Below are 23643 nucleotides of genomic sequence, written 5' to 3'. Positions count from 1 at the left end.
AAATCAAGTGTTACCCGGAAGTAGAGGACATCGCACTGCGGAGCAGGGGTCACTCAGATGTCTGATCATAGCGTCATGCTAATCATGGCTGCGCAGTTTTTTGCATAAACGAAGAGTGTCCAAAATCCAACCTGTTAGCACTCTCAGTGTTCCGCAACCTGGTAAGTTGTATAGACGTGGCGAGCCGGTTTACGAACGTACCTTTAACTTTAAGGAAAGTAGCAGACTATTTAGCTAAGTGGTTAGCAATGAGCCAAGCCATAACTGAGTTGCTGCAGTGCTGTTGGCACGCGAAGTGCAGCTCGTTATGCACTTGATCCATCCGCTAGTGTCCAGTGTTAGCCTGCGCCACACATATAAATACCTGTTTCAGCTAGCTAGCCACAGTGTTGAACATTTATATGCCTGTTCGCTTTGTCTTTGTTTGTGTTAATGACGAGTATGGTATAAATTTAGCGGTATTTAAAATATTCCTGTTTTTATTGGCACGGTGTTCCCTGCCATGTCGCCGTGCCCTGAAAAATAATGTAACAAAGTAGCTAGCTTGGTAGGTTAGCTTTGTTGTTTGCGTTGCCGTCCGTCTCTGTCGAGCCCGCATCACACCTATATTGACATCTGACGCTTGTGCTATGATAATATTACCAGCTACCTATGGGACACACCTGTACATACTCAACAAATGCCGAGTTTGTCATTTCGCTTGTTGACTAGCTCACGGTGGGTGGGTTGGCTGGCTAGCGAACTAGCTGACTCAAGCAGGGCTTGAGCAATGAGCTGCTCTGGCTTGCAGGATTAGCTACTTTTTCTCGGTAATGGCTGTTTTTTAACATTCAAAATGTCGTACACATTGGTTTTTATTGTTAGAGCTGGTTGTGTTATATTTTTATTATATGAGCTAACGGAAAGTTCCTGCGGCACATCCGGTCCGTTTCAGGAAACCGTGTAATTTTTTGTGTTGTGTATTCTGTTACGTTCATTTGTGAGGGTCAGTTATTTTTAAGCTATTTTTAAGCTATTGCCATTTTGTTCTGTACTGACTGTGTTATGTGTATGATTTCAGTAAACATTATTAAACTGGACATGGAACAACTGTTCTTACCCAGGATCTTATAAATAAGGTACTGTACTCCTGCCATTTTGATTCTAACTAGATAATCTGCTTTTGAAACCAAATAGACGAAATCATATTGAATTTGTTACATATCCTTCTTAAAGGTGAGTTTGACTTGTATGTCTCTGACACATTACTAATTGAAAATAACAGTTTCTAATTTTTTGCATATTGGGTTTGATTATAATATTCTGCTCTCTAGAGGCAGAAGAGAGCTATCAACATTCCTCTGCAGCATCCTTCTAGTCGGAGGCATGTTTCTTCTTATCGCGTTTGTAGGTGATTTTTTTTGGGGGGGGGCAGACAGGTGTGGGCCTGCACAATGAGGAATGTGTCCTTCCTATTCACATTGTACTAAGACTTTAGACTACGTGTCTGGACACTGTTGTTCTCAGCGAGGCGCATGCAATCTCCAGAAAGTCCATGGAAGACTGTCACAGATTGTCACTCCCCTGAAGGAGAGGGCAATGTGAGAAGTTTGTTCTTTGGTCTAGTGGTCACAGCACCTGTTTGACACATGGAAGACCTGGGTTTGAAATCAGTTGGGGTAGCTAAAGACTAAGCTAATGCTGATTCTTATGAAGAACACAATCAAAGGGGCTGTTTAATGTGATATTTCTAGGCCTAATTATTACATCAAATCTTGAAATAAGGCCAGGCACTAATTTTATTGTTGAATGACTTCATAGAGCACACCATTTAATACCACTTATTTTTGGAACCAGTACAGTACAGCTGCAACGCAGCCTATTTTTCCCTCAAAAATGGGTCAAGAATGAATATACAAGACAAAAGTAGTAGCTTACATAGTGGTTTTCAATATATAAGGTCTTTTGTGTCATGGACAAGGTATTTGTTGTAAGAGTGTGTTAATAAAGTTAGTTATTTATAGATCAGGACTTTGTGGTTCAGTGCAAATATTCAAAAATACCTGAAAATGCTCCTTTTCAAATGCAGGTGTAACTATTAATATTCTACATAAGATAAACGTATTCTTTGGGTTGAATATTTACAACAGCTAACCTCCACCCAGTGTTTAAAGAGCTTTACAGAACTTGTACCAGCTCTGTTTCTATTATTTTTATTTTTAAAGTAGTTGGATGTAAAAAAAAAAAAAAAAAAAAAAAAAAAAAATCCTCCAATTGGGGTTGGACTTTATGATGTTCCCCGTGTGTGTGTGTATACGCCTCTTCAACTGCTTGTTAAAGTAATATCTACTCAGCCAATCACACGACAGCAACTCAACACATTTAGGCACGTACGCATGGTCAAGACAACCATGATCAAGTTCAAATCGAGCATCAGAATGAGGAAGAAAGGATATTTATCTGAAAATGGCATAGCTGGCGCTAGACAGACTGGTCTTATTTCAGAAGCAGTTGATCTACTGGTATTTTTAAACACAGCCATGTCTAAGGTTTACAGTGGATGGTCTGAAAAATCTATAATATCCAGTTAGCGCCACTTTCTTGTGCACAAATGCCTTGTTGATGCCAGAGTAACTCGAATAACCACTCGTTACCACCGAGGTATGCAGAAGAGCATCTCTGAATGCACAACACATTTGGAACTTTGAGCCAATGGGCCTTAGCAGCAGATGACCACACAGGGTGCCACTCCAGTCAGCTAAGAACAGGGAACTGAGGCTACAATTTGCACAAGCTCACACAAATTGGACAGTACAAAATTGGAAAAAGATTGCAATGGTCTGATGATTTCTGCAGGGACCTTTGCATGGAGAGGGTCAGAATCTGGTGTAAACAGCATGAAAGCATGTACCTATCCTGTGTTGCATCAGCGGTTCAGGCAGCCGGTGGTGACATAATTGTGTGGGGGTTATTTTCTTGGCATACTTTGGCCCTCTTAATACCAATAGAGCATTATTTAAACACCAAAGCCTACACCACAGTGTACCTTGTGCTGATGGCTACTTCCAGCAGCATAATGTGCCATGTCACAAAGCTCAAATCATCTCAGACCCAATGGTCTCCACAGTCTCCAGATCTCAGTCCCATAGAGCACTTTTGGGACGTAGTGGAATGGGAGATTCGCATCATGAATACGCAGCTGACAAATCTGCAGCAACTACATTATGCTATCTTATCAATATAGACAAAAATCTCTGATAAATGCTTCCAGCACTTTGTTGAATCTATGCCATGAAGAATTAAGGTGGTTGTGAAGACATGAGGCTCCAACCCAGTACTAGCAAAGATAAAGATAGACCAACACTAATAAAGTGGCCAGTGAATGTGTGTATTTGTGAGCGATTTCAAGGTCTGTGGGCCAGAGCTAAAATGTGATCCCTTTTAGTTCAGACCTGCAGTGATTAGGTTTCCAAAAGAATATGACCTTGTCAACATTGTTATGCTGTGGATTTGTTTCCCTTGCAAAAGATGAAAAATGTGCCCTTTGTTAGTTCAAACTGCTGAAAATTTTTAATTGGCCAAGAAAATCCTGTGATCAGGAGTATATGAGGATATGAGATGTAGTTCATTCTTCTGTTTGCTGGAGGCTCCAACTTTTCTACCTGATGTTTTTTGGTGTGTATGTTCTTAGTTTGTCTTATTGCACAAGCACCATGAGTCATGTTTGAACTCGCTGTGTTGCTCCATCTTTAACACTGTGTGATTCCTGCAGCTCCAAGTCCTTCTGTGTTTATAGCACAGCAGAGCACTCCCATTTCATTTATCGGATTAAAGTAAAAGTGTTTCATTTAGATTAAAGTGAACAAGCAAGGTACTGTTTGCACACAAGTTTTACAATGTTTATTTAGTAGTGTTTAGTTGTAGCATTTAGTCTAGAACTGAGCCATATCTCTTTGATAGTAGTTTGTAGTGTGTAATAATTTGAGCTTTGAGCTATCTTGCCAAAATCTAAAGCCTGCTTGTCCTTTTAAAGCTTGCACTGATCAGATGGCTCTCCTGTCCATGAACCAGGTTGCTCCTTGGAGTTTGCAAGAGCCACCATAGAATACAGCAGTTAAATGAGTTCTCTCTTGTCTGACCTGAGCATTTCACTTTTTGCAAAATGCCATACCCCTTGTCTCACCTCACAGAGTCTCTCAGCAGGACATCACAGTGCGTGGTACAAATTCGTGTCTGTTTGAAACCTGTTGCAGGTCCAACCGTTATCGCCCACCTGTCACACTGGCGGCCCCAGAGCCCCGAGCAGGTGAGGAGCCGAGCCCTGGCAGCATGACGTCTGCCCGGGCCGCATGCTCCACTGCCAGCCCCAGGAGCGAGGCTGTGGCCAGCGAGCTGCAGGAGCTCTCTCTGCAGTCCATCCCCAGTCTACTGCCATTAAGCGAGAGGAAGAGCGGTGAGTGGATGCCCTGCAGAAAAACTCTGACTACACGTGACCGTGAAGTTTCTCTGTTCTCCTGTTGCTCCTGCCTATGATTTCATTTATGATTCTGTACTTCAAGGATTTTTGTTGTGTCCATTATGTGTCATTTGCACTCACTGCTCTAGCTGATATCAAAAGTAAGTTGGGTCTTTGTTACTATTGAACAATTGAGTTCACTTTGAAATGCTGACTTCTTGTCACATCCAGATATCTTAGATTCAGCGGCTTCTGTAATGTAATGTTAAATTTTCAATAATCAAAAAAATTAAAGTATACTTTGTGAAACTATAGTGCCAAGGGGGTTTATGTTTTTGTGGACTGGCAAGATTTAAAAATTAAATGTCAATGACTATTTGAATTGCACTATATGGACATGTCTGCACAGCTCTTTGGTGTTTGAGCTTGCTCTCTGTTTTACTGGCATCCTTGAAGAAGGGGAATATTAAAATGTGGCAGACAAGAGCCTGACTGTTGAGTTTACTTCCAGACAAATGAATCGATGAGTTAACATTTGGAGGGGAGCCTTCATAACCCACAGATGCATAGGGTGCAGAAATTGTGATTCTGCTGGTAATAAATTACAGTGATTGAAGAGTGTCCTACCTCAGTGGAACATGCTTGGGTCTCCCAGCCCCTAGCCTAGAGCCACCACTCCTTGTCTTTCACGCTTTCTCCCTGGGGCTGTGATTCACTCAGGGTTACCTTTTTGTAGTAGGCATGTTATAGCAGGGTACCTTTCTTATCTCTTACAGCAGAATTCTTCTCACAATTATTTTTCAAAAACTTTATAGCAATATTGCTGTTTTTCTCTTTTACATTGGAGTTATTAGAGAGACTGCTGTAAATAGTGGCTTTTTTTTTTTGTAATTATCTCCCAGGAAAATGGTTTTGCGGTGATGCAAACGATTTGCTCCTATGCATTAGAAATAGGATGTCCATCGACTTTTTATTATGGGAGAAGGAAAGTATATGAGGGGAACAAAACCCAGATCTTTTTTCTCCTAAAGGCTGCATGAAGCATTGCATAACTTTGTGTACGAAAGGAAAGGGTGCCGAGCAGAAAGCACTCAGTGAGAGAAAGGGAGGGAGCACTTTTGGGGTCAAAGGTGACCTGGAATGTGTTTTGGCAGCAGTGTTTCACTTGCTGCCTGTGTGTTCTTCCTTCTTGAAGACTTGAGGCAAAGAGCTCGCCTTCACTTAAGACCAGAAGTGCCCACACCCTTTTTTGAGAACAGAAGAAGAAGAACGTGCTTTTATAAGGTGCTGGAAAACTCAGAATTACTTGGTAATGTTGAAAACTTGCCACAGTTACCTGCAAATTATGAAAGAAGAAACTGGCTTGCAGAGAGACTTGCACTAACACACACCCACTTTAGCTGGGCGTGCACGCACACGCCAACACCAAATGGATGTTGGATGCCGTCAGAAGGGAAGGTGAGCACCACACAGACGCGCCCTGCAGGTCTCGGGAGAGCTGCTGGAGTTTTCTCTCCACGCACAACACCAGGCGCTCTGCTTCAATCATTTTCCACACTTGTTCTTACTCTATTTCCACGTTTTGTTTCTGCTTGCCTCATCTACCAATGGGTTGTTGATCTTTTGAAAAATTCTATTCTTCTTGGGAGGAAGGATATGGCCATACACTCAGGTACAGTCCTTACTTTTTATTGTGTAAATGGTACAGCTGAGGTGCCACTTCACCGGACGAAGGAGCGGTAACAGTTGGCTGAGGGAGTGGTGACGTGATTGTTGTTTTAAGGCTAAGCTCTCTGGATTAGAAGTCATATATGGGTTTTATTACCCTGTTTACTTTGAGGTGTCACATGATCATTACAATCAGTAATGATGTAAAGGTAATTTCCACACTACACTTTGTTATTAGAAAATAGGACAGACATGTCAAGGACAAGGAAATATAGAAATGCTGAAGATTTTATCTTGAATAAGAAGTATCCTGAATGGCAGTGTGGAGGTTTTTATTTAATTTTTCTTTCTTTCTCTTTCTGTTGGATCTCCCTATATTATATGCAATAACCAAGCCCTCAACTGCACATACTAAAAGTTCGATCGTTTTCTGCGCACCTTAGGTAAAAGCTTACAAAGTGATGTTGTAGCCAGAGCCGTCCCAGCTGGAAGGGCTGCGCTGTGGAGTGATGAATAGGATGAAACCCTCCGTCTCTATCTCTAAACCAGCTGTCGGCTCCCTGGGCAGTGAGAGTGGAGCTTTAGGCGTTAGAGCAGGAGTTGGTCCACACGCTTGCTGGATGCACCAGACAAGAAACACAAGCATACGGACACTTCCTGTTTCAGTCTGCTCCTGATGCCTAACTCTTTTTAGGTCCAACAGTGATGGAGACCCTTCTTCTCCTGGGTTAAAGTTTAGAAAAATGCTCGTCTTCATGGCCCTTTGCATGTTGACCGGTGAATTCCTCCATTGTATTTTAGAACAAGTCGTGTGGTCACCTTGGCTGTGTGTTAGATTGTCGCCAAGTCTTGAAGTTGGGTGGGGGAGTCCTTGCTGTACTTTTGATTAGATTTGTGCAGAGTGCTCTAAAGTACTTTCCTTCCAATAGCAGTACCAGTAACTGGTATCCATAGCCGTCAGATGCTATGTAGTCTCAGTATTGATTTTTCAGATGCATTTAAACAGACATTGGACAGTTGGTCTATCTAGCTCTTAACACAGCGTTCCTGCTGGCGCAGCTTACATTGTGCCGTGAACAGTCGGTACAGCATGTCTGGAGAGCAAGACATCCGGCACTCAGACATGACTCAGCCTGCAACACCTCACGTAACGGGGACATCGCAGACTTGGAACACAAATACTCAAATATTATTGCATTTATAGAGTTTTTAAAAATCTTCTCTTCAGTGAGAGATTAGAGGATCCTGAGTGTTTGTGTTATAAGGGTTAAGCTGCATTAGCACTGCTGCTGCAGGGAGAGATGGCATCGGGCTCTGTGCTGCTTTCCTGAGCAGGCTGAAGCTGGTTGCACCATGCAGCTGTGTAGTTTTCTCTGTTATGTAACTATGTCTGGAGTGGATGGCAGCTTGGGGCTCTGGCACGCATACACAGGCCCAGAGTGGAATGGAACGGCTTGAGTTGGGAATCAAGTGTGAAATATGGTAGAGAACAGTTTGTCTGATCTGTGTATGTGAGAAGAGGTGCACAGCTGTGCCTATTTCTTCCTCTGCCAGCAGAAAGCTAGGCATGAGTACATTTTAGCATCATCACAGAGCTCCCCCAGAGCATCCACACTGCCTCGCCCTTCACCCTTGACAGCTTTGCTTTTAACGCTTTTTGCTGATTTTGGCTATGCACACAGGAGAAAGTTCAACATGCTACCTACCTGTTGAAGACCAGGCATGCACATACAGGAACAGACTAACCTGCGATTCCTAAAACAGTAAACTTCTGACTTGCTTGACTTATTCTTGGGTTTGTTTGTGGCAAACACAGTGAGGTATTCATGTCCCTGGGCGATGAGAAGTACTTCATTTGCTTGAAGATCTTGTAGTTATGTTTTTCACACATTGGTGTGGTCAGTGCAGATGGTCTGAGTGTGAAGCTGAAGCACTCTCACATTAGCTGCAGCCTGTGATGCAAATAACCTGTGGAGAAAACACGAGCAGCTCTCAGAACGTGCCAATGCAGTGTCATAGTGGCATGGTTATTACTACAAGGTAAATGCTATATGTAGTGTGGTCTACTATGGCAGTTTGTATTCCGTCGGCTTGGTTTTTACTGCAAGAGAATTGCTATATGCGGTGTGGTCTACTATAGCAGTTTGTACTCAGTTGTGCTGTTTTTCAACTACATCCTGGGTGACGAGCATGCATATGGAGACACTGAGGAATTTCTCCTGTCTGTTGCTTCATTCTGATTTGGCTTCAGTCTTGCAATGTTTCTTTCATATCTAAATAAGTTTTCACCAAACGACAGATTGCGTTTGATTCAAATGCTAACGGTTGTGTGTAGTAAGTGGAATTCAAATGAAGAATTATACACAGTCGGCTGTGCATAGGCTCTCCATTCCAAAACAAACTGCTGAAGGGTAAATATTCAAGACTTTCTGGGATAGAACGCTAATGTCATAGTAGAATTTGTCAGGGATTTAACACTTGTATTGATTCAGTCATAAAAGTTTCTCTTTAACTTTTGTACATTATGTTTAATGTAACTTGATAATGTTTATTCAGACATGCCTGGTTTACTACACCTGTGGTAGGCTATTCAGTTTTCCTACGAAAACAAATGTCAGTATCAAATATTTATTTCTTGGAAGATTCCAATACATCCATTTTGTAGGTAATAATTAAAATTTCTAAACAGACCTAAATAAATCAGATCAAAAATACCAAACATACTGTTTGTTTTGGAATGCAGAGTTTATCAGAATTAATTAAACAATGTGAATCACATGTCACGAGGTACAGATCAATGTGACATACCTCAGCCACTTTCAACAAGACAATCAAAAACAGCTCAGGAGTTGACCACACAGTTACTGAGCAGTCTGCGTGTGCAGTTTGCATATGTAGCTGCATAGTACTAAAACAAGCATATTTTAAGGACCTTTTGAAGACTGAACGTGATTCCCATCTGTGCTGAGGAATATTTTTGTTTTGTACCCAGAAAGCCAGACTCGTGTTACTCTAGACAAGCTTTTATGGGTCCTGGTAAGGAGGCTGTTATGTAATAAGTTGAGAGAGAGAGCGCGTGCCAGCCTGAGCGTGAACCTCCTCCTCCTCCTCCTCCATGTGCTGAATACAACGAAATCTCCGCCTTCTAGTGCCTCGTATTTCTGCATGTCGCTAACTAGATCGAATTTCATCTTCCTCTTTTTCTCTCTCCCTCAGTTTTCCCTTAATCTTAAATTGATGGAATAGTGAGAGACACATTGGATGGACTACCATTTTGGATGGAAAGATTTGTGCACATTTGTAATCCAATACTCTTCTCTTGTGTTTTTATAGTAAACCATTTACAACCTACAGTGCTTGTTCATGTTTGTAGGGTTCTAATGTCCCCTTTTATTATTTTAATGTATGTTTATATTAAATCTCCTATACTTTTGCATTATTAGTTGCAGTCAAACCAGGCAAGATTATATGTAAACCAGGCAAGGGATGCATATGTAAACATGCAGTTGCTGAAACAGGGAAAAGGAGGTACTAACATTGTCTTCCATGACATTGCTGGAGCTTGTGCCTGGTGCACTTCCTGATCTGACGGCACATGAGAGACATTTCAGTTTGAACAAGTACAATTTCTTCACTGAGGGCAGGATAGAGGGGACCTAGTCCAGGGGACCCCAACATGCATGTCAACATGTACACACAGATTCTGTTGTGCACTTTGAAGGTGAAGTGCTCGATGTAGACCTAATGTCTGGCTACTTACAGTCCTGTGTTGACCTTGGAACTCCTAAAACAATAAATTGGTAATGACTCTTACAGCCATAATACATTCACTGCATTAGTCATGGTAAACAGTAAGGTGGAGGTATACCTTCTGACTGGCCTTTTGTAGTTCTTTACAGATATAGGGATATGTGGGACTGGCGGACTTTGATCATGTACCCTATGTAGTGCTCTGGGTGTTGTCATTGTTTGCAGGTGGACATGGGCTGATTTGTTAACTGTTAAGCTTCCTGTGAACTCACCCTCTGTGTATCACAGCTCTTCTGGTAACTGTTGGCATGACAATGATGCAGCAATGCTTTTAGGGCTGTGAGGTGGAAGTCATACATTACCAGGATAACAATGGAAATTGCTATATATCATCATGCGTTTAGGCTTATGGCCTCCAGGCCCAAAATGCTGGCACTTCCTGATGATGATGATGATGATGATGATGATTTCTTGGGCTAAAATAAGCCCTAGCTGAAGCTTTTCATATAGAAACTCTTAACTGCTCTCATGCTTGTGTTTAAGTGTCCTTATAGTGATTTCTGTCCTTATAGTGATTTCTGTGGTGCAGCATCTCTGTTGCCATGCCTGCAAAGGTACACTTTGAGAAGCTATCCTTCTCAATTTATTTTGGTTCATCTTTCATTTGGCAAGCACATCAATTTATGATTAATACATTGTGCAGAAGTATTACTTTGCAATGGTTTAAATTTTTTTTTAACAAAATATAATGTTTTGATATAAAAAAAAGCCAACATGTATATTAACTTCTCTGTGTTTCTGTAATGTTTGGCAATTTTGTTGTTAGTGTCACTATAATTGTGGGTCTCTTAGTGTAGGGATATCTGTGAGTAATTCTATCTATTGCCTGCACAGGTGATGCTGATCTGAATATAGAGTCTTTTGGCCAGCTGGCCTTACTATTTAAAACTGGGAGCAGACCCAAGGGGGGGGGGCTGGGAGTGACCTCGCCAGCATTCTACAGGAGCCACTCGGAGGATGGAGGGTATTCATGCATGCTTGTTTAGAGCTGGAATTATTCCCCCAAACTCCTGAACCCCCTCCCCAGGCATAATCAAGTCAAAAGAGATTCCCATCCTCTTGGTGACGGGCCTTCCTTATGTTTGTTCGTAGTTAGGTGTTAGACCTTTTTAAGAGCTCGCATTTTACTGTATAGTGCAACATATGAGAGTTCTCAGTCTGTAAATGCCTCTTGAAATATGAACTATGACCAGGCCATTAATATCTGGTTCCTGAAGAGGGTTTAATTTGTTAACCCTTTTCTTATGTCAGTTTGTTTGTTTGTTTGTTTGTTTGTTTTTCTTTCCCCTCCACTGCTAAAGATTACATTAATAGTTTTGGACATGGTCCTGGTTTTGTTTTTGGTTTTTTTTGCATATGTTATATGAGCTACTTTGTGCTGGTGTAATGGAGCTGAGGGAGTGTGCGAGGGTCTGCAGAGTATGATGAGTGAACGAGTGGCGACAGCTGAGGTGGACAGTGCAGTCATTGACACTTAGCAGGCCTCCATCTGTCTGCCTGTGCATGTGGGGTGGGTGTGAGTTGGGGTAGAGAGGGGGACAACGCTCTGAGAGCATGTTTGTCTTGCCTGCAGTGTGCGCTGTCCCTGTCCTTCCTGCTGCTGCTCATGTTGTTGGTCAGTTTCTCTGGATGTAACCTATGGGTAGAAGCTCTGCCTAGGGCCTGGGGGTCTGTCGTTTACCCCTGCTACAGAATAGAAGCACTGGGCAGGACAAAGGAGGCAGGCACGACCACTTCTGACAGGAACGGAGACTGCGTGTTCTTCATTCTGTGAACTTCTTGGGCGTGGATTACAGGAAACAGCACTGCTCTTTTGAACAAACAGAACAGTTATGGAGAATTTGCTGCTGTGAACCACTGCAAATGAGAGAAGCTTTTAGACCTAAGGGAGAACAGGCTTGAGTATTAGTTTCTGCTCTGTTTCTCAGCCTTTATGCTGAATTGAGACACATCACTGTCTTTAACACTGGATTCAGTCATGCTGGACACCAACCACTGTCTGCCCATTGGTGCATCCTCCTTTGAGGATCAGCCAACCAGAAGTGATCAAGATAAGCAACCAGTAAGGATGGACTATGAAAGATGTGCCTATCATAGCCTTAAAGAAGGTGGGCCCTGTCTTTCATTCTCCATATTTAAACATTAAATACAGGGGCACTAGGCACTGAATCAATCAGTCTTGTTAAGTAAATTGTTCATTTGCATTCTGCTTTGTTTTAGTATATCGGGATTATCTTAAAATCTCAGAGGTGAAGTCAGTCCCCTGATATACCTGCCATGTGTGAAGCCAGAGTAAGAGCCAGGCTGAACTATGTGATGAGTGCCGAGCTTGAGGCCTTTGGGATCAGGAGACATGTTTAACTGAGCCCACCAACTGACAGGCTTTGGGATTAACCCAGTTGGCCACTGTGAGTTTGTTCTCCAGATTCTGTGCTCCCAACTTGAAAGGGCAGGCTGCTGATGTAGAAGCAGAATACCAGTTGGTCTTTCCAGCAGCTCACTTCTCTGCTGTCTGTGTATTTCTCAGAATGGTCCCAGTATCCCTGCGGGGAGAGGGAAGGGGGGGGGAGTCATTACTGTTGTTCTGGGAAGAAGAGAGGAGGTAGTGGAGGGGTATGTATGTTCAAAGGCTGCAGTTAAAGTGGGAATGAGAAGAATTTAGATGACCTAGTGTAACAGTGGAACTCAGAAAAAGTTAATTTACAAGAGTCGTTGCGAGGCTGTGCATTAACTAGCCCAGATTGTGACTCTTAGAATTCCCAGCAGTGCCAGTCAGTTGTGCTTGGCTGCTTGTACTTGTACACACATGCTTTGGTGAATTCAGGCATGGCTGGGGGGGGGGGGGGGGGGTGTGGGTGTGTCTGTGTGTTTGTTTACGTATAGGGCACAGGGTGAACCAGGTTGATATTGCTCACTAAAACTCTGCTATAATACCCAGACATGATGCCCATGAAGGGGAGGGGGGGGGGGTCAACTGACCAGTGAACACCACAAGGCCATGTCCATGATGATGTCATTGCACCAGGGTGACAGGTGTGCGCTGGCTGTAGAGTCTTTATTTATTTATTTATCTATTTATTTATTTATTTAATTAATTAATTAATTTTTTCCCCGCATTTTTTTTGAATCAAAGAAAACGGTTGCACATGGAGAAACAGGAAGTGAGTGACACCAAGCTGCCACCACTCCCACAGTCCCTCCCCTCTGTGTGAGATGGGGAACTGTTTGAGGTTCCTTCTCAGCCTGAGCCAAACATCAGCCCCCCCCCCCACCCCCACCCACCCAGGAACCAGCTGCAGAGGAGCCTCCGGTAGCCGAAGAGGCAGTCTCGCCGTGGCTGTCCCCATGTGACCGTCGTGCGTGCACCGTTTTGAATTCTCTGCTCACTAACCTCTCTCTCCTACCCTCATGCAGTTCTCCAGCTCAAACTGCAACAGAGGAGGACACGAGAGGAGCTCGTCAGCCAAGGAATTATGCCGCGTAAGTCCTCCTCCTGGGCTCATCTGCCCTTCCACTGAATGCTTGGGTCATTCCCAAGTACCTTTGCTTAAGTGGTGTTTGGTTTGTTAGCTGCCATCATGCAGCTGTCCTAGCAGCGCAGTGCTATGTTGGATGTAACTGTCTGTCATCATGGGCAGCAGTTCCTAATGAAGCATGTCATTAAAGATCAGAATTGAATGTCTGTGCTGTTCATTTAAATGACGAGTACAAGCAGTATCGTGGGGTCTATTCAAAATAACCAGGCAAACCTGATGAGGGTTGGTGATTGACCAAGATGATGTGTGTTGCAAGAATTTACATGACTTTGTAAATAAATTACATTAGGACTGCTTGTAATAGTAAAACTATACCAGAGGTTTCTGGGATGTTACTAGGTTACCCTGTGTTGGATTTCATTAGCCAGGACCAGCCAAGATGTTAATTTAGTATCTCAGTTAATTTAGTACTTAATGTCTCAAATCAGATTGCAAAGTGCAAACAATTTCAGAGGTATTCTTGCAACATTCTACACTCTTTTCTCAGTGCCTTGCATAAATAGCCAGTTAAAATGTATGATTACCCATTGACTGCAATACACAGCATTGCATAGCTGTGTGCACAAAGTGAGTGTCATTGTTTTGTTTGGATCTTGTGGCTAAAGTGTAAGTGTATATATATGTGTGTGTGTATATATATCTGTGTGTGTGTGTGTGTGTTTATAAGCCTTCGAGTGACTGCTCAGTCATTGTGAAAGGCTTTGCTTGTGTTATCAGGTGGTCCTGCTTCCCCCTCTGTTTCCACTTCCTTATTCTGGGTTCTGCTCTCCAGACAAGAAGAACAGCACTGTTCACACACTCTCTGTTCTGCCTGTGTTCTGTGGGAAGGAGGAAGTGCTGCAGCTGCAGCTATATGCACAGTATAAGCACAGCAAAACATGACCACTGCATTCTGGCCATGCAGGGACTGCTAATACATTTCAGCACAGTCACCAACCAGCTTAGACTAAACAGCAACTTCAGCCTAGCAGCCTCACAGAGGCCCGGGGTTCCTGTCAGCCTGGCATGCGCCGGGAGAAGCGTATTTGGCGAAGTGCCAAATTGCTTGAGCACATGTTTGTTGCAGACCCCTCCACAGCCGCCGGCCTGACAGCCACTACTGTACGTCAGTGCGGTGAATGTAGGAGGAGGGGGCATCAGTCTCAGGGATGTGAGAACAGGTGGGAGGGGTCTGCTTCCACTATCACATTATGTTCCTGTATCATCTCCTGTGCTAATAAAAGAGACTAGAACAGCTGAGCAGCTCACACTGGTTTCATCTGTCCTTTCTCAAGCTAGTTTGATGTGGTATGACATCACATTGAACCCCCACACAGGTTTAATTGTGAGCACCCCTGCTGGCTCATCAATTGGATCATGACCAGCCTCGTCATTGAGGAAATGTCGTCATCTCTTACCCAAACCGAACAGTTACACCATAGCCAACCGTCTTGCTCTCATTCCTCGTTTTTGTGCCTCTATAGAATTTTCGCTAATTATAAGGGCTTAGGAATTTGGTTATATAATAGTTGATGATTTTGTATCTGCTAGAAAAGCACTGTGAACAATAGTTTTGTTTTTATATAGAGAAATATGTTATGTATGTTTTGCTCAGTTTTGACAGTTTGACACTTTTGACAGAAAGTGTCTACTCCAGTGTCTGCCCCAGTGGGTATGCTGCTTTTAACAGGAGCATAATTTAGGTTTGCGTGAATTAAACAGGGCCCTAGTGTGAGCTGTGAACTGGACACAGTAAAACCTGAATGTTCTAAACTAGAACAGTCTTCAATTCTGGAGTTAGGAATTCTCTCTAGGAAATGGAGGATGTCAATCAGAACTCACAAAAGCAGTGTTTGTGGCTTTCAAGCAACGCTGGTTTTTAGTGCAGTTTTTGTTCCCCTGTTCATTTCTCACAACTTTCCTGCTAATATAAAGCACATATTGAGGGATATACTGATCAGTGTGACATAATAGTCAATGGACAGTTCTGCTTTGAATGTGTTCCTCAATATCAGGTATGATGGTGTCCTAGAGTCAGAATGAGAGTCCATCTCTGTTTGCGTCCGCAGCACTGAAGAGTCCGGCTGCATTTCACGAGCAGAGAAAAAGCCTGGAGAGAGCACGGGTGAGTAACTTCACGCAGCCTTATTTTATTTTGCTTACCAGCAGAGGATAGTCCAGCCTAAGAAATGGAAGTCTGTCACCTCCATCTCACTGTTCTGCACCTCACATATAATTTGTGCAGCTCATACTTGTGTGTCTGTCTTCCTCCCTAAGACTGAGGATTATTTGAAGAGGAAGATCAGGAGCCGTCCAGAGAGGTCGGAGCTGGTGAGGATGCACATACTAGAGGGTGAGTGTCAGACAGGAAAATATTCTGAGGTGTTTTGTTGTGGTTTGTTTGTTTGCTTTTTTTGGGGGGGGGGGGGTTAAATTAATTGGGGGAGAGTGGGATAAGTCACTGTTACAATTTTATTCATTTTAAAGTATAATTCCCATTTATTGTTATTAATAATAATTAATCCCCTATTGTACTGAAAGTATTGTTCATGAAATAAATCTAAATGACTAATTTGTCTACAATTCTGAAAGCTGATGATGGTTTGCCTAGTCTTTACGATTAAGAAATAGACATGGCAGTTTTGAATTGAATGATTTTTTTTTTTTTTTTTTTTTTTTTTTTTTGAGAAACTTCCACAGATTTTGCTTTTGTACTTTTAATGTCGAGTCCCAACTGTATGTTTGATAAAATTGTGTAGAATATTTTGGCCTGTTTTAGCCTTTTTTGGTTGACAGCAATAAGTCATAGAAAAGTAAAATTATTCAATATTCCATGCATGTAGGTTACATGGAAAAATTAAGTGTTGCTCTCCAGGGATGTGGAGCCCCTATCTGTTTTCCTTCTGTAGCTATGTGGCATGTCAGCTGTTTAGATGCAACTCCTAAAATATGAAATATAATGTCAGTGATTCATTGTTTGGATCCAACACCAATTTGAACACTAGATATTTAACATAACTTCATATAAAACTGAGGAAGTCAGTTGGAGCAGCAATTCAAGATATATAGCTATCAAAACAATACACCTACAGACTCAAAACCGGATTTTGAAAATGTAAATCAAAGATATTTTTATGCGGCTATGATTATGATGGAATTTCTTTTCTTTCACAAATATATCCACTTCTTCTTCTTAACCAATGGACTGATATCAAAGCACTCAGTTAGAAATTACGTCCTCCATCTCTGATAGGCTGAAAATGTGCACATTGCAACAGAGCAGATCACATGTGGGACATCAGCTGGAATTGGAGGCAGGAACTGTGTGCAGCTGGGGCTAATGCAAATAAACATTAATGTAATGCTGATTTTTGTTTTAGAATAAATTAATATTAAATTCTGTATTGCACTGTAACAAGTGAAAATATACCACAGGAATGCTTCGTACCAAACATGAGTAACAGGCACAGCACAACAGGAAGAAACATTTTTTTGTAGACATTTGTTGTTTACATGATAGTCAAATTAGTTTCGGCTTACCCAAAGAGAGATGAGCAATGTGATTTTGTGGACTCGACGTCTGAGTGTTTTGCGCATGCGTGTGCTGTGGGTTTGTAAGTGCTATGACTGTGTGTATGTGCCCCGTCCACAGAGACCTCAGCGGAGCCGTCTCTGCAGGCCAAACAGCTGAAGCTGAAAAGAGCCCGCCTGGCCGACGACCTCAACGACAAGATCTCTCACCGGCCCGGCCCCATCGAGCTCATTCATAAGAACATCCTGCCCGTGCCTGCGCTCATAGGTCAGCATTAAAAGACACAAGTACACAGTGGTCTGTGTCCCTCCCTCATTTTGCAGCCACTGCAGTTTAGGTGTACCAACTCACACGCAGAGTCTCCGGAAGCAGTTTCATGCTGAAAACATGCGGCAGCTCGGACAGTTTCAATTGCCCTCCTTCGTGTTCTCTCAGATACAGAGTCTCCAAAGGGTGAGAATTCCTCACTGGATGAGGACAGCAGTGATGCTCTGTCTCCTGATCAGCCAGGCAGTCAGGACTCTCCACTAAGCCATGCCCCCCAGCACTCTCCCTCCAATATGCTCAATCTGAACAGAAACCCTTCACCTACACAGGTACATTCTGGTTCTAAAAACATGCATTTAAATGACTGCGCAAGCCAATGTGTGCAATCCAGACAGACGGGAACATGTTTAGGAATGGGATCAGAGAGATAACCGTAGTGCATTTAGGTGTGTCATGATGTTGTAACTAACCAGTGAACAACATGCAGTTTGTCACTCAGGTTGCGCCATCTCTGGTTAATGGTTCTGCCTCCTCCCCTCCACCAAATCTGACCAATGCGACTCTGATGGCTACAAGTGCCCGTCCTCCTACAGGACCTGCCAAAGTGAGTGACATCTGTTATTAACATATTTTTGCAAACCCTGAAAAGACCTTCCTCCTTTAGTTCTCACTTTTTAACCTTTTTTCTAATGGGTTACCATCGCCGCAGCCAAAGTCTAGTGCCGAGCGGTCTGCTCAACGGCCTAAGAAGCCCAAAGAGAACAAGCCTAAGGTGAAGAAGCTCAAGTATCACCAGTACATCCCGCCTGACCAGAAGAACGACCGCGAGCCCCCTCCCCAGCTGGACTCCTCTTACGCCCGGATCCTCCACCAGCAGCAGCTCTTCCTGCAGCTCCAGATCCTCAGCCAGCAACAGCAGCAGCACTACAACTACCACACCATCCTGCCTGCCCCTCCCAAGTCAGTGCTTACGTAGTTCTGTGTGTCTGTGTGTGTGTGTGTGTGTGTGTTTGGGTGTTTTTCTTTTCTTTGTTTCCTTCCACTGTGAAGTACAGTAACTGTTCCAGAATAATGAATCTTACTATGTCTTACATGCCACCAGACTTCCTGCTGAGCAGCAGCCAGCATCCACCAACTCTGGTCCTTCCCCCTCCCGCTCAGTCGCCATACCGTCTACTGCCCCACCTAGTCAGAGTGGATCAAAGAGCCAGCCAGCACCAGGAGGAGCCAAGCCTGCAGCATTGCCTGCGAACCTGGATGAATTCAAAGTAAACTTTCTCCCTAGTCAGTACATTACAGTACGTTAGAATGGTGGTATTCTCAGTGTATCCAGTACATCACTGCTGTCCTTCTCTTCCAGGTTGCGGAGCTTAAGCAGGAGCTAAAACTGAGGGGTTTGACTGTGTCCGGCACCAAGAACGACCTCATAGAGAGACTGAAGAACTACCAGGAGCAGAATGGTGGGCCAGGAACAGCAGCAGGGACTGTGAAAATGCTCCCAGCTGGGCTGCTGCAGGCTGCGGCCCAGTCTGCCGTCCCTGCCCCTGTGGCACACCAATCCAAAGACGGGAAAGTGGCAGTGACCAATGGGGTCCATGCATCAGCTCCGCCCCAAATCATGCGCTTCAGCAGCACAAGCTCCTCTCCGCCTGTGTCTCCTACACCATCCGATCGCTCGCTGGCTGGAATGAGCACAGATGAGACGAGTTGTAACGGAGACGTGTTTGGAGAAATGGTAGTTTCTTTTCTCCTCAAGAAGTGTTTACAGATGGCATTGTAATGCTTCTTTGTTCCATGTTGACCTTATGACACGTTTCAGTTCACTTTTTGTTTTCTAGGTAGAATGCCATATTTTCTATCCACTTTGTAACAACGTACTGTGTTGTTTTATATCAGTTCGTTCTTGTTCTTCTGAGCTAAGAGCTTCTCTCACCCCAAACAGGTGACCTCCCCTCTTACACAGCTCAGTCTGTACCCATCGCCAGAGCACGCCTCCCCGGTCAAAGAGGAGCCCCTCGGACAGCTGGCGCCCTCATGCTGTCTGTCGCGGGCCGCCCCCCTGCAGCGTCTCCTCCCTCAGCTGCCGGAGGTCCCGCTGGCGCCCCTGCAGGTGGACAAGGACCAGATGCTGCAGGAGAAGGACAAGCAGATCGAGGAGCTGACGCGCATGCTGCGGCAGAAGCAGAGGCTGGTGGAGACTCTGCGTTCGCAGCTCGAGCAGGGCAAACGTGCCACGCCTGCCTCCAGCTGCGACTCCACCTCCAAGCCCGAGGAGCCGGCATGTGCCCGCAGCAACGCCCCAAGGGTGAAGGAAGAGTCAGAGGCTGAGACCAGGCCACCCAGCAAGGCGCAGACACAGTGCTCGCAGCAGACCCTGCTCAAGCTGCAGCAGATCCACCAGCTGCAGGTGCAGCCGCAGCCAGAGCAACAGGCGCCGCACCAACAGAAACTGCAGCAGCTGACGGTCCAGCAAAAGCAGCCGCAGGCCAATCAGAGGAAGCAGCAGAGGCCACAAAAGCAGCAGCTGCCGAAACAGCAACCGTTACAGGCACAACAGGTCAGTCAGGTTATGTCAAATTACAAGTGGCACAAAAGGGTAATAATGGCTATTGAAGCCAAAACAAAACATGCTATTATCTGTGTTTACACAGATGGTGCGTAGTTGAAAGTTCCAATGGACTTCTCAGTTTTTCTTTATAGCTGTAATTTTGCCTTGTGCTTTACAGGTATCACAAGTGTTTGCCAATCAACAGACTAGCACTCAGGTGACTACATCTTTCGCGCTGGATCTTCTGAAAGCACACCCAGCACCCACCCTTCTCACAGATGGCAATGGCAACCATTACCTTATTGCACTTGCCAATAACAGCCTGAACGGAGAATCTCCTCAAAGTAAATCCAATGGACACATCACCCTGCAGGTAATGGTACAAGTGTATAAATAATGTCCTGGAGTGTAATAAGTGTATGAGTAATGTACTGCGCTGATCATACCTGATTGCACATTTTCTTACTGTGTTGCATGAATGGATTTCCGAGTAACACAATCGCTCTCTCTAAATTTGTTTGATTTGGTATTTTTTGTCACAGAGATTGCAATCCACTTCTATAAAGCTCCCCAGCCAGACAGCTCATGAAGCAGTCGATCCTGTGAACCAGCCCCAACCACCCCAGCAAGCTGTCCAGGTCAAACAGCCCAGTACAAAGGCATGTGATTCTGTGCTCCACTTCACCCTGATGTTAACATACAGCTCATTTTAAACTAATGTTCCACGTGACTGAGGAGAGGTATTGTCCTGATCAAGTCCAGTATTAACACACATTGAATGTATAGTTACTGTAGTCTATAATTTGCTTGTATTTCTCCACCAGGTACAAAGGACAGGCCTGCACGTTGAGACTGTTGCTGTTCACACATCAAGCCAGACTGTGTCTACCCCGCCCAGTCTCCAGCCATTCTTCCTCAGTGAAGAGCCATGCCCTCTCACCCAGACCGGATCCCCCCCCTCGCTCAAGGTACAGCATAACCCAGTCCACCCATTCACCCGTTTCCTTTCGCCATCCAGTCCAGACATTCTCATAACGCCTCCTCTTTCTCACTTTCATCTTCGTCTTCTTGTTTTGGCTCCAAAAGCTGATGGAAAAGCCTGTTTTCCTTTTCTCTTCTGCTCTTCTCTACCATGGTCTACCTCTCTCGTAGGAAGAGGTGTGTCCAAGCTTTGACCAACACACCTTGTTTACCCCACCTTCTCCAAAACTGGCATCCCATTCCCCTCAACATCCCAAAGTAGGACTTTTGTCTGATCTCTGTCTATCTGCTTCTGGTTTGTCTGCTCTGTATGTATTGGAAAAGTCTTTTCTGTGTTCCTGATGCTGCAGTAAATATAGTTAAAAGGTTATTGATCTGCCCTTATCACAGGAGAATGGTTCTAACAGTCAACATATCGATGACTTGTTTGACATTCTCATTAAGAGTGGAGGTAAGAAAATAGGCTCTTTTGAATTTTAACTCGTATCATCATTATACATAGTAAGTTTGAATTCTGTAGCTGATTTTACAAATGTTGAAAAATATTTACTGGTCTCTTATTGCCTGGTCTGTATTCTCTGTCTTCTGCATCCGGACCAGAAATCTCAGGTGGGTTCAAGGCCAACCCAGACCCTTCCCTCTCAGACCTGCACTCCAACCCTCCCACTCCCTCCCCATCCTCCTCCCCGCTGCACCTCTCGCCTCCCACCCCACCCCGTTCCCAGAAGCCCGCTGATGGGCCCGAGCGGCCCTGCTTAGGAACTGCCCGTCTGGAAGACTTCCTGGAGAGCACTACAGGGACTCCCCTGCTCGGCGTGGAGCCTGATGGCCCGCTGACGCTGATCGATGACCTCCACAATCAAATGCTGAGCACTTCCAGTATTCTGGATCATCCCCCTTCCCCAATGGACACTGGCGACCTGAGCTTCTCCCCCCATACCTCCAGCTTGGACTTCGAAGACCCAACCCTAGACAGCATGGATTGGCTGGACATATCCATGGGTGGAGGGAACAGCTCAGGCACAATTCTGATCCCTCTGAGTTCTCACACGCCCCCTAGTGTGTTCTCAGCAGACTTTCTGGATGGTTCAGACCTTCAGCTCCACTGGGACTCTTGTTTGTAGCTCTTGGTCTTAACTGCTCAGCAGATGCAACGCAACGTAGCACCTTCATCCTTATACTGTGTACAGGCTTTACATACAAACACTCCAACCTACATGCTGTTTCACATGCTGAAAACATTTTTCTTAATACTCCACCAGACTGTTGTATGGTGTCTTGTTTAATAGGTCTGCTAAAGCACTGAGTGTTATTTCCCTACCACCTTGACAACACACGCACATGTTTGTACAGTGCACTGCACTGATGTCTTTGCCAACAGACCAATCTGTAGTCCCTGCTTGCTTTCTTCTCCTTTAGGAATTCCATGAAAGGCCCTTATATCTCCTACCAAAAAAAGTTCTGGACCAGCCGTTTGGCTGTTTTGCCAGGTGCGGAATATTTGGTTCTTGATTGCAAGCTTGCACATCTGGTTGCATGGTCTCACGAATGCTGACCTGAATAAATAGTATTCGATTCCTGGTGGTCTCTAAAACGTCAGGATTTTGTGGGTTATCGTTTAATAAAAGATTTCCCTGTCTATCAGACACTGTTTTAGTGGGTTACCCATGCCATATAGCTGTCAATCCGTGATACTTTTTCTGCTGGCACTGATGGAGTTTGGGCACACTGATGGGAGGGAGGATTTAGGAGAGAGACAGCTCTTTTCTGGTCTCTAAATTTGGCTTTGGAAAATCTTCCCATATGCCAGTGCTTCCAACTTTGCACTTATGCTGACCTGACTACTGTTCTGGTCTAAGGAAACCTCCCAATCAAATGAACTTTGCTGGGAACTGGGTTTGGTGATGTTCACCAGATCTCTATGCATTGCTGTATTTGAGGTACATATTACTGACTAAAGCCTTTTTCTTCTCTTATTGTGTGGATGAGCTGGTGGAGGTCATGGGTGGGGTTTCAGAGTATTAGAAAATAATTTTTTAAAAAATAAAAAATATACAAACAAAAATGAATTTTGGATTGAGTTCTGTTTGTCTCTGCACTCTGAAAATAGATTACCACAAATTAATGGTTGCAGGACGTATTCCATAGATTAGTCGTTTCATTATACAAAAATGATTCCTCAGTGGATAACTATTAAATGTAATACATTTAAATTTGGTCTATCAAGTTTTCTATATTAACTTCATTTGTTTTATATTAAATTGAGAGAATTGCCAAAAAAATGAACAGGATTAAGGTGGATTTAAATGCAACCACTGTAAGTACCTTGATGCATTTTCTGTCTGTCTCTGTAATACCAGAATTGTCCAGTGGAGGGAGATAAAGTTCATGCAGTAAATTAGTAGCCCTCAGAAGACGATGTGTTTTCATCCACATTTGGAATAGGCTGATGTCATCACGGTAGAGTATTTCTATTTTTCCAAGACACCCAGTTGCAGTATTTTGACACTTAATCTGCAAATTTGGAGTGAAGTCTTTGATTGGTCACAGTAATTTTATTCTTTAAAAACAGCGTATGAACAGTGTTAAGCAATGTACAAATGGGGGCATCTAAGAAATTCTTGCTTTATATATAGATAATCCATAATATTGTTTAGCATATTTTTCTTACAGATATTTGAGATCTGACATCGACTTGACACCAGAATGCTCAGACTGACACGGTTTATACGTTGTTCTAAATTCTATGTAATGTTCTAGTGGGAAATTGATACACAGGCTTTATCGCAAGATCTAGCAGAGTACTGACCCTTTAAGGAAAAAATTATTCTGTTATGCATGAATTCTCTGTGCACTGTGTGGTGCCCTTTTGACATTCTGTGACCAG

The 23643-nt window shown here is 43.8% G+C and overlaps 1 protein-coding gene across 6 annotated transcripts; it reads left to right on the top strand.

The window, feature by feature from the left end:
- Window positions 1-37: 37 nt before the first annotated feature.
- mrtfab (myocardin related transcription factor Ab) lies at window positions 38-22825 on the top strand. 6 transcript variants are annotated; one of them, XM_027005990.3, is made up of 19 exons: window positions 38-161; window positions 1061-1118; window positions 4233-4432; window positions 13328-13393; window positions 15444-15553; window positions 15706-15781; window positions 17081-17227; window positions 17396-17556; window positions 17715-17831; window positions 17937-18187; window positions 18330-18495; window positions 18588-18962; window positions 19170-19784; window positions 19954-20148; window positions 20318-20434; window positions 20600-20743; window positions 20928-21014; window positions 21147-21207; window positions 21357-22825. In XM_027005990.3, exons 6-19 carry the CDS (start codon window positions 15766-15768, stop codon window positions 21878-21880), a joined length of 2976 nt encoding a protein of 991 aa, XP_026861791.2. In that variant the 5' UTR covers window positions 38-161; window positions 1061-1118; window positions 4233-4432; window positions 13328-13393; window positions 15444-15553; window positions 15706-15765; the 3' UTR covers window positions 21881-22825. The 6 variants fall into 6 exon arrangements, with proteins under 6 accessions (XP_026861791.2, XP_026861792.2, XP_026861790.2 ...); XM_027005991.3 differs by lacking the exons at window positions 38-161; window positions 1061-1118 and having other exon boundaries at window positions 4234-4432; window positions 15498-15553; XM_027005989.3 differs by lacking the exons at window positions 38-161; window positions 1061-1118; window positions 4233-4432 and adding an exon at window positions 5503-5893 and having other exon boundaries at window positions 15498-15553.
- The last annotated feature ends 818 nt before the right edge of the window (window positions 22826-23643 follow it).

Source organism: Electrophorus electricus, chromosome 15 (assembly GCF_041902795.1).
Source record: "Electrophorus electricus isolate QZ-2024a chromosome 15, ASM4190279v1, whole genome shotgun sequence".
NCBI lineage: Eukaryota > Metazoa > Chordata > Actinopteri > Gymnotiformes > Gymnotidae > Electrophorus > Electrophorus electricus.
Note: the sequence above shows the minus strand (reverse complement) of the source record. Positions and strands in the feature narration are given on the sequence as shown.

Excerpts from the sequence above, each read along its gene's own strand:
- mrtfab (XM_027005987.3), top strand. The coding sequence starts at position 11,892 with ATGCTGGACACCAACCACTGTCTGCCCATTGGTGCATCCTCCTTTGAG. Across the intron at positions 17,228-17,395 it reads GCCCGTGCCTGCGCTCATAG|ATACAGAGTCTCCAAAGGGT; the intron begins GTCAGCATTAAA and ends GTGTTCTCTCAG. Across the intron at positions 21,208-21,356 it reads CATTCTCATTAAGAGTGGAG|AAATCTCAGGTGGGTTCAAG; the intron begins GTAAGAAAATAG and ends CATCCGGACCAG.